General features: G+C 43.4%; 1 protein-coding gene across 6 annotated transcripts in view; it reads right to left on the reverse strand.

Moving 5' to 3' along the window:
* Positions 1–8,676: 8,676 nt before the first annotated feature.
* The window catches only part of LOC106815331, a 42,116-nt gene continuing 33,917 nt past the window's right edge, over positions 8,677–16,875 (reverse strand). For 5 of the 6 annotated variants that reach the window (XM_014819793.1, XM_014819800.1, XM_014819808.1 and 2 more), the window contains 3 exons: positions 15,951–16,091; positions 14,401–14,510; positions 8,677–11,143 (listed from right to left, as the gene is read on the reverse strand). In XM_014819793.1, coding sequence (XP_014675279.1) covers positions 11,026–11,143; positions 14,401–14,510; positions 15,951–16,091 — 369 coding nt within the window. In that variant the 3' untranslated portion in view covers positions 8,677–11,025. The remainder of the gene's footprint in view (positions 11,144–14,400; positions 14,511–15,950; positions 16,092–16,875) is intronic. The other variant, XM_014819815.1, reaches the window with a different exon arrangement.

The following is a 16,875-nucleotide window of genomic DNA, read 5'->3' on the forward strand; positions in this document are numbered from 1 at the left end:
TCTTCTTCTTCTTCTTCTTCTTCTTCTTCTTCTTCTTCTTCTTCTTCTTCTTCTTCTTCGTCTTCTTCTTCGTCTTCTTCTTCTTATTCTTCTTCTTTTTCTTCTTCTTCATCTTCTTCTTCTTCTTTTTCTTCTTCTTATTCTTTGTCTTCCTCTTCTTCTTCTTTATATCTATCATTCTTTTCTTCTGTGCTCTCGCCCTCTCCCTCCGCATAATTTTATGCTTGCCGTTTCCTTCCATTTTCCTCTATTTTTCTTTATGGTTAATCCTTGTCATTTGCTTCTTCCTTTTCCTCTACACTGCCGCCACACTGAATAATAGCAGTTTCGCAAGAGGTACAAAGAAGTTCGCAGCAATGGGTTATTGTGGTGAGAAACCGAGATTCTGAGTTCATTGTATTCCTAATCCATTTCCACTACGGGACAATCATCAACTCAGTCATGCTGCGAAAAAAACGTTCATATTATCAATCATTTAGTTTCATTCCTGCGCAGCGACGTCATGCAAATCACGTTTACCGTGTTTTCTAACATACGTTAACGACTCATGGTATTTCTATCATAAAGTATTTAGATAATATATAGGCGTAACACACAAGAAGTATGTGAGAGTAGCCTGACAATAGGCGAAAACGTCTGTACATGGATGTGAGTTGTCATAACAATTTTAATGTTTCCCCGTCTAGTCACAATTCTTCGCCAAGTGCGGTAGTTACAAAATCTATTTTTTTTGTACTACGGACCTCTATCGTGTATACATACATACACTCTGTATCCTGCAAACCAAACATCGAACACCGTAATAAGCATAGCAGTAGCATATAAATCAATGTAAAACCGTCGCATTTATTCGAATTAATTTATTAATATCTGCTGCTCAGAGGTGCAATACATCGCATAAATAAAAAAAGGAGAAAAAGAGAGAGAGAGAGAGAGGCAGTGAAGAAAAGAGAGAGAGAAAGAGAGAGAGCGCAAGAGAGAGAAGGGGAAGCAGAGAAGAGAGAACGGAGAGAGCGAGAGGCGAGAGCTGGAGAGAGGGAGAAAGGACGAGAGGAAGTTGGGGGAGAAAAAGAAAAAAAACGGAGAAATAACTTTCCGTAATGAAATGTCATTTTCTATTGCTACTCGGTACACGACATTTTTTACTCAGGTGTCGTGGACACAGATGTGCTTCTATTACCTGAACAAAAAGTACCTGCCGTATTCGGCACAGTAGGCCTACAGCCGCTGAGTTAACAGAATGAAAGGTGAGAATAACTAGTTTGAAACCGTGTAGAACATTGATTCTACCATTGTTCACGTTCACTCAATATGCGCTAGACAGTGGGATTCTGTATACGGGCCTGCCAGTTAGGGCATCACGGATAACATCATTAGTCGTTGGGCATTTGTTCTTGTATTTTTGTTGGTCTTGTCCTTATTAATGTCCTTTGGCGAGTTTTCCTATTACAGAGGTGATTTGCAGGCACGGTATAATCGTAATCATCGCTGGCTGGCACCGGGCATTGTTACGCGGAGATGAGAATTTAATTGTCACTAGTACTGTTCTATCAATGCCTACGGTCGCATCGTGGGTTGGGCCAGCCAAAAGAAAGCGCGCGAAAGTTCAGAGGATAGCGCCCACCGGCTAATGCGTTTAGAATGATGCATTCATACCTTTCAGCAACGTCATATGTGACAACGCGAAAACCGGCCTTAAAAGAACAAATAGTGTTCTATGCATAGTCCTCCGCGCTCGCCGATAGAAAGTACCGTATGGACCTGCGGGTAGGTCATTAAAGATGAATTCGTGAAAGGTATTTGTTCTGCGTATTATGAGTTGGCCAACAAGAACTGGGCGAGTCTGATGCGCAACGTTCGAATTTGGAACGCCTAACTCGATGACACGTATAACGGCCGACAATGAAACAACAATCCGTGTTCACAAGGACCACGCCGCCAAAAGAAAGTGAAAAGTCAAAACACGGCAGATAGTCATTATGTCGCAATACTACGGAAGAAATATAGGACAAGACGAAAATCATTGCAAAATAACATTCGCTAACAGTATGGAGAAAGATAATGTACACTCCATAACTTCTACTTGTATCCGCCTTCGTATGCCCGCTACATGTATGCCTCCTTTATGGAATTGTAACTCCGTTGTTCATAATCGCCCGTGGCTGACGTCTAAGCGAAAGATCACACGTATAGTGATCTATTTATGTAAGCTTTGTTAAAACGCCTGTGGAAAAACAAGCGACGCAAGTTCTAGGACACCTGTCACGTCTGTCAAATGCGCATATTTATGTAAGGTTTCGTAACAACTCAACATGACGTACGTTGGCACACAGGTGTGTCTAGGATGCATAAATCACAGAGGGCATGAAAGCGAGATTAAGCATATCGAGAGTTATAATAATAAAACAACGAGAAAGGGGGCAAGAGAGGGAATGGAGGGAGTGGGGAACAGAAGAGCGGAAGAATTGAAAGACGGACGGGCGAACAAACAGAGAGAGAGAGAGAGAGAGAGAGAGAGAGAGAGGAGATGAAGAGACGAGAGAGAGAGAGAGAGAGAAAGGAGAGAAGAGAGAGAGAGAGAGAGAGAGATGGAAAGAGGGAGGGGGAGGGAGAGGGGGAGAGAGATAGAGCGAGAAAGAGAAAGAAAGAGCGAGAGAGAGCGCGAGACAGAGAGAGAAAGAGAGAAAGAGAGAGAGAGAGAGAAGGAGAGAGAGAGAGAGAGAGAGAGAAAGAGAAAGAAAAAAGAAAGAAGACTGAGCGATAGAGGTAGGTACAGATAGCTAGAATGACAGACAGGGCGAGTGAGGGGCAGTTTGCGAACGGAATTTATACTAATCGAGAGGTGTTACGAACGCAGAAAGATAGGTATGTGAAAGAAGTACAAGAAAGATGACAGGCAGAGGAAGCGAAAGTGAATGGCTTTATATGTATATAGATTTGTAGAAAAGCAATTGCATCGTTAAGTATTCTCACATTGACGCATCACAAGATATTACCGTGTGCCCATTACATCGAGTGAACTGTTTCTGACCGATTGCTGGATAACATTACATATTTGCATCTCATTGTCATGCGTGGTAATTCACTATAATTAATAGAATAATAGAATGCGTTAACCCTAACTCCGCTTACACCACCAACGACGAATGTCTATTCACGGCGACAACTCTTGGTTGGCTATATAATATGCTTGCCTTATGATAGTCTATGTATACCTTAGTACGCTATAGAGCGAATTGATTGTATGCCAAAAATTGGGCCTAGCGGAGTGACAAGAGGAGTGAACTTTCGGATAGGATATCAGAACTAATATATTTATTGACATTATTAATGTTTGCGGCGCTCTCATATATATAAGAACATATAGCGCTGATCAACCATAATGGCGACTCGAGTATAATAACATTATATACCCATTAACATGTTTCACATCAAGTACGATAAGAATCAACGTAATAACTTCCACTGATGAAATAAGATCGGACTGCACTAAGCAATTAACGTGCGCAAGGACGCTACAAGCAGAAACTGGCACGCAAAAATACCATCTTTACTCAAGGTTGATTATAATTACTGCTCAAATTAATTGAAAAAACTTGTGGCAGTTCATCTACATTGCATTGCTTGCCCGACGCCGAGCTGGTGATGGTCTAAATAAGCAATTCTACTATCATTGACGATCGAAACGGGCACACGCATCGTCTGACCACGGCGCATTTATAAGTACTAAGGTAGCATTGTGATGATTATACATGACGTGACAAAAGTTTTTAATCCGTGATCATTACATTCGGTATTACCCACATCAGCGCATTCCGCAGATCTTTCGTTTGCTACGCCTAGACAAACTTGCTCACATCAAACAATGAAAAAAATGGTGTTTTGAATTTATTGTTGACGCAACGAATTCTGGAATTTCGTTCAATAGTCTGCTGGATAAGGCTACACATACCGACCCATCTATCCGCACACGGTTTCATATAGTGAGTGACCTGATACGGAATGATGTGGATCACTTCAATTGTTATTGATCGCGCAATTGGTTCCACCTGCACTTTTATGGCATCTAGATACCCAAGCTGTCCGCATCAGCTACGACGATACGGGCAGGCTAACTGATGGATCCTAAATCACGCTAACAATGGGAAGGGTGTCATCGGCTTTGCCCGCGATAACGTTCTGGAGACACAGTCCAGTAACGTTTATAATTTGCTTGGAGGTGGATGCACATACCTTATGCACACATGGCAAAGAATATTCAAAAAGTAAAAGTGAGATCACTAAGGCGTGAAATAAAGCGCAGTATAAATCTGAAAGTATTCATCTCGGGATCCAAATTCAAAAGGTGATTTGCAGATTTTGTAGGAAAGAAACAGAGAAATTATTCACGCACATTGAAGGTTATAGACTCTCCCCTTTGCCCAACGACGGTCGCTGACGGCTAGCTGCGTCACGTAACTGTTTTCGGCGAACAAGTATATAGGCCTACTTGTATACCATTCTATAATACACGTCATGCCATCGCTCTATTATCGCTCTTGATAAACACTATTGTCACTGCCATGCTCGAAACAGGATGAGACAATAGACCGTGCAGAGCAATAAACAGTAATTATATGTCGTTGTTTACGCGATGTGTAATGATCACCATCTTTCTTATCACCATTAAACCAATATGTGACTTTCAAATGTAAAATTTGGTTTAGCATTGAGTGGAAAGATATGCCTATATGCGCGCTCGGAAACTGCAGATTTAATTCAAGAAGCTTGACAAGTAAAATTTTTCAAGGTATAGGAAGCTCAACCGAAATCGATCAAATCTGCTTGTGGGTTGAAACAGTGCGGGTTTATCTGAAATAATATCGTTAACTACTCAACCGTATGACCCAGCACCGAGCTATGACCATGATGTAGGTGTTAACCGCTTCTTGTTGTCGTTACAACGACACATCGGGTACTTAATGACGGTATTCGAACCGCTACGTGTATAGAGATTATAGTGCATTGTAGCCCACCATGGTTGCTACGCTGCGACCATGTAGGTCGGCGTCACACAGATTGGCAACCAGTATATGTGGCAACATAGCATACACCCGCAATCGTGTTTGCGACCGCGTAATCCTGGCAAGGTCGCGTCATGCATGCCCATCATCTTAGGTTAGGTCACGCACGCTACAAGTGTTGTGAACTCGACCGGCTTGCCTCCCCACGGAGTTTCTATTTGTGTCACGTAAGGGTCAGTGCGGGCCATTGGCAATGTCAGTATTACGTAAAGCAAATTACACATAGCTGTTTACAGCCGTACGATAGGCGTAGCTATAGGCCTACGTAGACAATAGAATTATGTCAATTATTCTGGAATCTTTGCGCAGAATAGAGCGACCAGTGTGTGCGTGTGTGTATGCGCGTGTGCGTGCGTGCGCACGCGCGAGTGTGTGAAAAGCTATATGATTTACTAAACCATCGTGGTTTGCCGATTGCATGTTATATCTTATAATCGCCCGTGCCTATTAGTTACTATCGTGCATACACGATAGGGGTTTCAGATACTTTCCATTGTTACACCAAAATGTTTTTAATTGCACTTTAAAAGTAGCGATTTTATATGTTGGGTTTGAGGTTCTGCCGTGAGCTAACCATATTTCTCTCTCGAGGACTATATCGTGAGCGTATAATTGGCGCGTACGTGACACCGGCCAATCATAGAAATACTCTGTATAAATATTCTGTATATTGTTTCTCTTTCGATTGATCAACATACGCACAGCGTTTATGCGCACGTGGATGTGCAGGTGCACGCGACTATAAATATGTAGGTACCTACATATTATCAGAAGTAGATAATATTACTACTATTGATATATTGATATGTCTCAGCGTATATTCGTAATGTGTGCATGCGCGTGTAAAGCTTTATGCGTGATGTGCGTGCTCGATGTCGGTATATGCGCTCACGACATATTATTCAAGTTAGCAAATATTAATCCTAACCAACGTGCACGCGGCGCGCTAATGGCTACAAACTGAAAAACGCACGAGTTACACTAATCATATAGTTTGGAGCGCCGCAAACACGTGGTTACCGCCAACCTTTCTTACAATGGAACAAGAGGCTATTCATATAACTCGCTCAATATGTGCCAAGACGATAAGTAATCATAGGGCGGCTGTGAGCAACGACCGACGATGGTCACCTAAACAGGGCGCCTACTCACGAGCGCGCCTAGATATGCAGCCGAAGTAGGTACAGGTCGCAGTTGAGTCTCACCTGCTTCTAAATACAGGGGACAATAGTGCAATATACGAGCCGAAAGTCTGACGAAGTTAGATAGTTGTTATAGTTAGCCGCAGCGGTATAGGGAATGAGGGTAAAACATGAATGGTTCCGACTCACCGCTAGAAAATTACAGACGATCGCTCGATATAACAAAAATTCGGGACGGTTTTCGAAAATCTAGAGCTCATATATCTGCAATTAGTCTCACAGGTCGGTTCGACACAATGCAGTCAACTGTCTCTTACTTTGGACTTTAAGTCCAACTTGACATGTCGTGGAATATGTGGACTAGTCGCCTTGATATTTAAAGGTGCCATCACTTTAAGCATCATCTGATTTTCGCAGGTTTTTATTTGCTTGCAGCGTCCCTTAAAAGTGTCGTTTCAATACAAATAACACGTAATGAAATGAAGTTATATTTCATAGTTTCGAGCCCGAAAAGCCCTGGGTTGGTGGAAATTTAACAATCTATTATTCACCAAAATATATAATTACCTAAGGTATAAAATATATCTTGTGCGCTTGTATTTGCTCATTACTATATAGGGTGTTAGACGTTCAACGTTTTTCAGTAGGATATATATATATATATATATATATATATACAGGGGCGATGTACAGGGGGGGGTCCAGGGGTCCGACCCCCCCCTGCTCGGCGCAGAAAACGCATCTAAGTTTTCCAGACCCCCCCTTCGCGTGCTCCCAAGTTTGGGTTACGGTTAGACCCCCCCTGGTACAAATCCTGTACACGCCCCTGATATATATATATATATACTGAACGGATATGCCATATTGGTTAAACATGCCATGCACAGGTATCAATCATACACGGATTATCTGCGACCATTAAACGTAAATTGAGTTATTTATGGATAAAATCAATGCTCACTCGTTCATGCAGTCACTAATTATCAGCTAAACTGTAAATCATTTGCAGCATATTATCAAGAGCGTATAAAGAAAGATTATTTATTCCCTTCTTTATACGCTCTTGATATTATTCTGCCCTCACGCGTAAACTGGCACGGCCATTTTCACAAATATCCAGAGGCAAAATGCCGAAATAGACCGGTGTTATTGCCGTCAAACAAAAAAATAGTCGTTGCTTTTCCTGTAATGATCGCATGCGTGAGGTTACGAGCGCACACAGCTGTCAAAGTGTGTTCTTTAATGTTCTCTAAACAGCATCCATCATCTATACTGATATCACAGCGGACCGTGGCGATCGCAGAACCCGGAGTTCCGGCGGTCTATTATTTACCCCAGAGTACCGGCCACTTTCGACGTGAAAAGTGAATTTGTAGCCGACGAGGTACACTGTGGGGCAATAGGTCATGTGCGCGGTGTTCTCCTCTCTTCTCTCGCTGGATTAGGCGAAGATTTTCCATGCCATCGCGCGGGACTACATACGATGCGTACGAAATTTGTAAGACACTAGCATATATAGAGGGGCGGTTGGAATATGTCACGGCGGACACAATGCGCTGATGCGCTTTCGTACTTTTACGCCACACCGCTCGTGCGCGCGCACGTGTGCATTGTTCGTAGTTTTTATCTACGATCTCGGTCGCCGTTCCCCGACCCTACAATGTTGACAATAGCCACGTCCACAGCCCATCTTCGCCGCTGTTCGAAACGCCAACAACCCCTCCCACCAGCACCACTACATCTACCATTTGTGTATATGAAAGCGCGAGTACATCGAGGTCAGGTCAGTGAGTGTTCTCTCCCCTACGATAATTCATCAGCTAGAGGCGTTCAGCGCCGACGACGACGACGATGGCAAATACCTTCGGCTTTGTGCAGCGCCTCATAGAAAGAGGCGAAGAGCCGACTTGCGAGTCTTAATTAATTACTTGATAGCGAAACGGGGGGGGGGAGGGTAAAATAGGGGAGGGGAGGGGTATAAAATCGGGCAGGGAAATACACCGTCAGCGTCAGTTTAATCAGATTAGACGGAGGTCTACAATGAAACGCCGAGATGTAATTTAAACGGCGGGATCATAATCAAAATGGGGGATTTACATTTTTACCCAATTTTATTCTCAGACCATTATATTCTTGTAAGTATAGTCCACGATGTGTAAGAGGAATAAGGCATGCATACGACAATGACGAATAGTATGTGGGGCAATAAATTTAACAGAGATGGCAGAAACGGGTTAAAACTTCGCTGGCGTAGACGAAAGACGAATAAAATAAAGGCACGAATGACAGAAAGGAGAGAAAAAGAAATGTAGTGACAAGAGAATACAAAGAAAGAAAGAGAGAGAGAGAGAGACAGTGACAGAGAGAAGATAAACTTCTCGTTGTTAGAAGTGTTCACGCAGGGTATGTTGACGTTACATCCCCACATGTGTCTAGTTTATACGCCAAGTAAAACGCCCGTACACTGGATGTAGCTATAAATCTTACAAATGAAAAATATTTATTTTTTCCATCATCGCACATAACCACAAGATTACGCAGCCGACAATTGCAGTATTTGCTCACTGGAAAGTGTAGCATAGTGCGAAAACACCTAGTCACAGCCCTTCACCACCTCAATAGTACACTCTATAGTTTCACCGCGGTGAGAATAATAAATAATCAGATAAAATTGCCGTAATTACCAGCGGATTATTAACAATAATTACACCACCAACAATAGCCGAGATATCACATCGTGTAATCCGCCTTCAGCCCACCCTCGCGCTCTCCATGCTGCGGGTATAGTAGCATCACTAGTCAGGGAGCAACATAGTGACAAGTACAGACCGGCAAACCGACGCTATATCACAGACACTTTCTTCGCAACTACACGATCGGCAGTTTCAATATGTGATCGAGGTAATGTCTGCTTGCAATGAACCACCGCTCCCGCCTACCACGACCTTTCGATTTCGTCAACAAACGAGTCTATTAAACGCGTGTGTCGACGGCGCTGGTATGCATTGAGTGAGACAAGCAAGCCGCTGCTCGCTTCCCCCCCTGCCGTGTGCCGCCGAAGGGAAGCGGCTAATCGTCTGCTAAACAGTGGGCGTCTGTCTCGCCGTCGTTGTCTGTGTCAGCGCTGCTGAGTCTTTCCACACCGCCTCTCGCCCGCACACCTATAATACCGCTCGCTAGCTCTACGGCACACAGCCCAGTGCTTCTTCACACGTAGCCTTCACACGCGTCATCGTCGTCATCATCGGCATCATCCGTAAGCCATGCAACCCATATTACGTAAGGGGGGCCTGACGCGCGCAATCTCCGCCCGTGAAATAGTTCCGCCTGCGTCGTACCCCTTATCGGATGTAGGTGAAGGCCAGGCGGCCAACATCCACCACGCACGAGAATCTGAATTCATCGGCGTTTATTAAAACGGAAATAAAAACACGCGCAACAGTGACAGCATTCAGTAAACACGAACACTCTTTCTGTGCGAATGTCTGCGTGACGCGTTTCGTGCTCCGCCGGGTGACACCCACGCCCAATTTTTCTCTTCAATTCGAAAATACCCAACAATACGCCTACCTGTCTACGCTTACGATTTACTATGTCTTTGATACGTCTGGCTTTCGATTTGAAATATATTTCGACCGAAATAGTTTGTAACATCACGCACAAACGCTCACGCCTAGAGAGAGAATTGGACCGATGGGAAAGTTTTCTAAACATTCTTTCACTTTTGACAAATCGTTAACTACTTAGCAAGTGACAGGGCAGACAGTAAAATTCGATTACATAGCTACTGGGTGTAACTTTTAAACCGTTATCAATTAGTCACGTTCGAAAACAACCACGTCATTCATTCTGGAATGTGAGCTTAGTGTTGTTGTCCTGTTTTACCATCAATACAAATGACTGCCAGGTCGAATGGCGTGGGGGTAGTGTGTAACACTATGGTGACACTTACGCGAGGACCAGCCTGGAACAAGTTACCATTACATACTCTGGTGCCACCGGCAACCCTCTAAAATACACTCCAATGTCTTACTATATACTGCGAAACGAAATCTAATCTCAACAGAGAAGGACGCTATTGATCACTATATAACCAAAGTATACATTGTCTGACTGCATCCGACCAATGACTAAATACCAGCACCAATCTTCCTGAGATCGAGTGAACCTCATTCAAATTTCACTCTACCCTTTCACTTCGCAGTGAATATATCAATCAGCGCTTGGCACAATACACGATTGACGATTGACGATGACGACACAAAATTGTGTAAGAAAAACAAATCGGAGGTATATGATTTGTTACGGCTGTAACATCTCCACAATTATCTTTTGGCCGTGTGAAGGCATTTAGATCATTCTCTTCTCGATTAACCATTCTCGCCCCCCTGTACTGATGTTATGGTTACAAGTGTCCAATGCATATTTAATATGAATTTGCACGGATACATTCACCTCTATATCATGATTGGGTAAGAGGTATTCCTGCCGTTTGTAATCATTTAAGATCTATGCTTCTCAAGTGGGAAAGTCTTCCAAGTTTCCATATCATATGAAAGTGTGTTGCGTGTTAGGGTTATAGCAAGTGTTCCATGTTTTCTCCGCCATGTTTATGGAGTGATCCATGTTCCCACGTGATGGGTAGAAATGCTTCCTGTCATCGTATTGAGGACGTACTTCATGCTCGTTCATGCCGTCTAGACAACTTCACTGTCTCCATTCTAGATTCAAGTCTCCATGCCACATTCTCGCAACGCACGCCACTGCTTGGCTCTGTGCTTCCAATGTCTTCCACCTCTCTCTGCTCTCGCGTAATTGCTTCAGGCTATGGCGTCACCTAGTGCTAGTGGCAGTCTGCTCGATCCGGAGGGTTCATCAACGCGATGAGACCGTCGGCGGCATTTGGGACACTGCTGACCGGAGTTTCTGAAGCAGCTCCTGCAATACAAACATTGACCATTACAAAACGAACTGACCATGCTCATTCACACACACGTCAACTCTCTATCACCCGGACAGAAAAAAAGCCTATACGTTGCAATGTACGGTTTTCGATCAAACACAGACCAACATTATTAAGCCCTACAACGACCTTAGCTTAAACGAAATAGCGATAAACTTCTTCGCGTAGCCAAATGCACAGCGCACCCTGGATCGTGACCATTCACAAACAATGAACCCAACTGCGCATTTTTACCGCGCTAAGCTACTATGGTAAAGCGAACCGTTAACAGTCACTATCACGTACGTGATGACAGACCAACGAAAAGATCTACGAGTCGCGTTTAAGTGTTACGAAAACTGTCACACGACGTTTCTGGGCCAGTGCGAACAGCGGCGAGCTAGTGCACGGATTTAGGCAGTGAGGCGGCGAACCTACTGCCCTCAGGGAAGAAACCCCATCGGCCACAGACAAGATGTACAAAACGCACGACGAGCCCTAGCTCGCCGACACGCACGCTCGTTGTTCTGATCAGAGGTTCAGCGTACTGAATGCACCAAATGATTGCTCAGAACCCCCCCAAAATTAGCACCCGAAATCAATCACAGGGCGTGCCCCCCCTCCCGAGCACACGAGACGGCAGTAGCGACGCGCACACACTCGGCGCAGTGTTGTCTCTGTCTGAAGAACATTAGGATCATCACCCCGCCACCGTGCCCCGATCTGTATAGGCTTCCAAGTGTACACGCATCTCGGCTGATAAACCATTTTCACACACACACTTCACACACACACACACGCATTAGGTGGAAATTGTTGCAGAGCGTGTGATGCGAGCAGACAATCGCGATCATTTACTCGCAAAACCGAGACGTTTGGCACGGAGCTAATCCAATGTTTCTGTATAGCGTTCGAATTTTTTCTCAAACCAAGCTCTCCTTGGTGCCACCGTTTCCGGAATGTCTAGGAGTTGAGTTCTGGTTGCATATAGGGCATGAGATTGGCACTATAACCCCTTCTTTAATGTAGGGTAGGCTGGGAGCACCAACCTCCAATTTCTTTAATTTAAGAAATTATAGAATGAAAATGGCCCATTCTAATGGATTATGAGACACCATTTTCACATAAATCTTACATCGATATAAAGGTAAGAGATTTAAAATATCTACGATAAAAGAAGCATATAATGTCCAGTTAACAATGGCAATTTTATTACTGCGACTCCACAAAGCCGACAAACATCCACAACACAAATTTGGAAAAAAGTGGATTCAAACTTAGAGCAAACCAACAAAACATATAAGAAAAATTTATACTGCAAGTGTACACATTGTTACGCAAAGCTTTATTTCTAATATAATGGTGAGTAATTAATTGTTAAGTATTAATTTGATTGCTAAGCATGGCAGCTGCATGGTAACAGAGATGTGTATTTGTGTATTGTATTACTTTACATGCTCACAGTGCTCAGCTAGGATATTAAACATTTAACCGTTTCGTGTACGTAAATATAATGTTACACGACCGTGTAATGGAGAGTAATCAAAATATTACAGTGCAAATACACGGGTAAAAAGAGCACAATTGCAAGCTAATTGAGTGCTTGAATGATCAAAAATCTGGCGTAATAAAAATTTCCTAGCGTTTCTCTGATTTTCTGGCTCTTTAACAAAATTCCATGACGTTCCCTGACACTTAGAAGCAAAACAGAATTTTGTAATTTTTCCTAGATTTCTATGTGAAACCCAATTTCTAATATAAGTGATGATCCTCACAGAGCTGTCTTACACCTTAATATAAAGGCATTATTGTCCTGCTATAATAGACTAGTGTTTGTGAGGCGTTGATATCCGTAAAAGCATTGCTAACATAGGCTAGATTCTGGGGCGAACCATCATTACATAATGCATGGTAAATAGTAATCTTGAACCTCTAAGCCAATCTTAGACGACGAATCCATATAACGCTACGTTGCGGGATAAAATAATAGTATTGCAACTTTTCTCGTATGCCCTCCACTGCAACTGGGTGACTACACTTTAATACACAACATAAAAATTGCTTAGTGAGACGCGCAGGTTACAATGCTAACAAAATAAGCCCGGGTCAAATGCGCCCATAGCAAAATGGAATGCTGAATGTACGTAAATAGCCTTTCACTACCGAGAAGAAACACGGACGTTGGCCATAAACGCCGAGAGAAAGAGAATGCAATTCACACACAAAAACGACCGCATGTTGAATGACACACGCAGCCCTAAATACTAAATAATGACAGCCAGACAAAATGGCGCAGTCCCATCACCTCGCACGAAAATCGCACAACTTTCGCTTCAACCTTACAAATCAGCGATTAAAATAACTGCGCAAACACGCGGACGCGCTGAAGAGATAAGGCCATTGATCCCCCGGCGTGACATGTACTACTGCGGCAGCTATCAGCGGGGCAGTAGGCCAGCAGTCAGTGGTCAAATGAACAAGCGGCGGAAGAGGATTAAGGTGTTGCGGCGGTGCGCTGCAGACGTGCGCGCCTAGTTCTGCACAAACCCCAGTGCACTAGTTTCTCCTTGCCTGTCGCTACCCCTGCTATAGCCGCGGAGAAACGATTCTTTGCGTTTGATTCACAGCGTGGAGTTTCTCTCTGCTGTTCGGTTTATTGGTTTACAGGTTTGTACAAGGTGTTGCTATAAGATTTATAGGTTTATTTGGACGTAGCTGAGGAAAACATGTAGTAGGCAGATATGTAGGAGAAATCCCCTTGAAGGATTACTGATTAACTGCCCTCGTTTCACCTAACCGCCATGCTGCTCCTATGTAAATTATGAACGCTGATGCACAACCTAAATCAAATGGCTGTTCAAATCGCAGCAAGACTGCTTAGACTGGTATATAAAACACACCTATGGTCAAAGGTCAATGCACTTATCATGTGGATAGTAATTCCCATGAACAGTAATTCAATGAAACTCCACAAGCTGTCGGATTTCATACACTAACGTGCTATTTAGGCCATGTAAGTTGTAACACGAGTGACAACAAGGATAACATGTATGCAAATCACAATGAATGCAAAACCTTTTAAACTATCGTACAATCATTTTATACTCAACATGAAATACACAAAAGGTAACAAGACATGTACACCCGATTATGCTATACAAGAGAAAGTTAGCGTCCCATTTAAGAAGACAAAGACCAAAACGTGTCAGGCAGAAACTAGCACAACAATCGTCTGCCGACAGCGATTGCTCACCTGTGGAAAACAGCTGAGCATCCATCACAAACGATCGCGAGGTCATCGAATGGGAATATCACGTCCTCTTCTGCACACAGCTCACAGATGTAGCCTTTCGCTTGGCATAACTGTAGCAGGGAGAGAGAAGGCGAGTGAAAAAGGGATTTCGTAAGTCGTATAGTCACTTGTCTTCCACTCACTCTCTTCAGAGCATTATCGCTTCCCAGTAGAGAAGTGTGTTTAGATATATATAGGGGGATCATTGGTTCTTTACGGACAATGCAAAGTCAACAGCAGCACAAATGATCAGCAGTCAAAATATTGGCAAGGTAGGAGAGCGAAAGCATGCAAACATGTCGACTGATAAAAATTAACATAGTTAAAGTCAATCCCTTCCACTCGAAAACTAATTGGCGTCAACAACAGAGTGAGAGTCGGTCGTCAATTGCCCACACTCGACCTAAAACGGCCCATACAAGAAGATACTTTGTTTCTTTTTAAAAGTTGAAACGTTCCAGGTGGAGGTGGAGTGGTACAAGCCGCTGATGACCTACAGCACACACTGTAGCCATATCCCCTGAGGATGCAACAAATGCATGCAAGTGGAGAAATGCAAAGAAACGCTCGGGTAGCTATGCACTAAATCCTAAGTTAGTATCTAACTCGCTGAGTAAACCGCAATGACTCTAATCATAATTTCATTTTCATTGCAGTTCGTACCCGTTTCGTCTATGATAATATTAAATATTCTTTAGCGAGAAAATTTCCGAGCATTTATAGGATCAAATTATTAAGGATGACGGCATTTTTGGTATAATCTAAACTACATGATACCTGTAATAATACGGATTCACACACGTAATGTAAATTACCTCGGGATATTAAAACACAGCAGGAGACCATGATTAGAACCAGTCGATGAGCCTGTCACATTAATTACCCTAATGTGACCTTACAACAATGTCTAGCATACAATGATTATAGGACCAAAGTATGATGACATTAAACAAAGGCAACCTCTACCCTGTCAGACCATAATAGTGTGAGTTGACAGAACCTCCAATGAGGGGTGACACCACACCTTTTCGAAATGATTCAATACGTGTGTAGGTGAAGTCACATGGAAAGTGTGCAGTGTTAAAAACCAGGCACACCAAGAGAGAGAGAGAGAGAGACAAACACACACAGAGAAACATACACATACATATAATCACAGAGGGAAGGGAGAGAGCAGAGAGAGAGAGAGAGAGAGAGAGAGAGAGTGTGCGACAGACAGAGAGATAGAGAAAGAGAGCGAAAGAGAGAGGGGAGCAAGAGAGAGTGAGAGAGAGAGAGAGAGAGAAAGAGAGAGAGAGAGAGAGAGAGACAGACAGAGAGAAAATTGGGTCACGCAGTCACCTGGCTCCATCTATGGATGTTTTGGACAGCTTCCCATTTTTGGTACAATAGGTTATAGCTTTGATTATTTGTCGGGAAATCAATACAATTCCCACCTAAGAAATTGCAATGAGATGGCATATATTTAATCTCAAAACAACATTGGAACATTTATATAGCTAGCAACTTACTTGGCATTCAGACTTGATGTGTTTGACAAATGCACCATGGACCTCCAACACATTGTCTAGCAAAGTGCCTGACTCGAGATCGATCAAATCTTGGAGTGCATACATGTCAGAATTGTCAACGAAATGCTGTCTACTGACCAGCTAAAAGTACAAGTGTAGGTGTCTGTACCGAAAATATCTCTAATCAACATTTTTCGACATCGGTCTATAGCAACAGGTCTAGACTGATGAGTCATAAATCAAGGCTCGACACTAGCGGTGGCCCGGTGGCCCGGGGCCACCAAAACTTGATGTCGGGCCACTAAAATTTCCAAAAGTTAAAATTTGGTGGCCCGATCGGGCCACTAAAATTTCAAAGTGTCTATGTGATAAAAATAATTGTTTCTTACGTGCTAATCTCATTCAAAAGAGAGCGAGCAATTCGCGGAGCGAGGGCACACGTACGCACGTGCAGCATTCTACCACGGGCATACACGGGCGCACCATTTATCGATCGTCTACTGCGGCTGCAACAAGCCACGTTATTGTGTTAGACTGGTATCCGGCCTCACGCTCTGCTAGACAATGTACACGCTCTGCGACAAACAGTGCGGCCGCGAACCAGTCTAGCCAGAGGTCAAAATCTGAGCGGGCGCAGGCCATAGCATATTTGCAAGCGCCAGCATACATGTGATTACATTGTATCAAGCGAACCAGACAATACGCCTGTCTGCAGTGTACTGTGGAGGCGTATGTAAAATGAACGCAAGCGATGAGAGTTTCGAAGGCAAACAATTGTCATAATAAAAAAATGATGAAATTTCTTCCTTTTTTGATGTATTTTGTTAAAAATGTTAAAAATACGGGACACACATGCGTCCCGGGGAGGGTCGGTACGGGACGCGAGACACATGGGCAAAATACGGGACGTCTGGTCACCCTGATT

This window comes from Priapulus caudatus, unplaced genomic scaffold (genome assembly GCF_000485595.1).
Source record: "Priapulus caudatus unplaced genomic scaffold, Priapulus_caudatus-5.0.1 Scaffold28, whole genome shotgun sequence".
Lineage (NCBI taxonomy): Eukaryota > Metazoa > Priapulida > Priapulimorpha > Priapulimorphida > Priapulidae > Priapulus > Priapulus caudatus.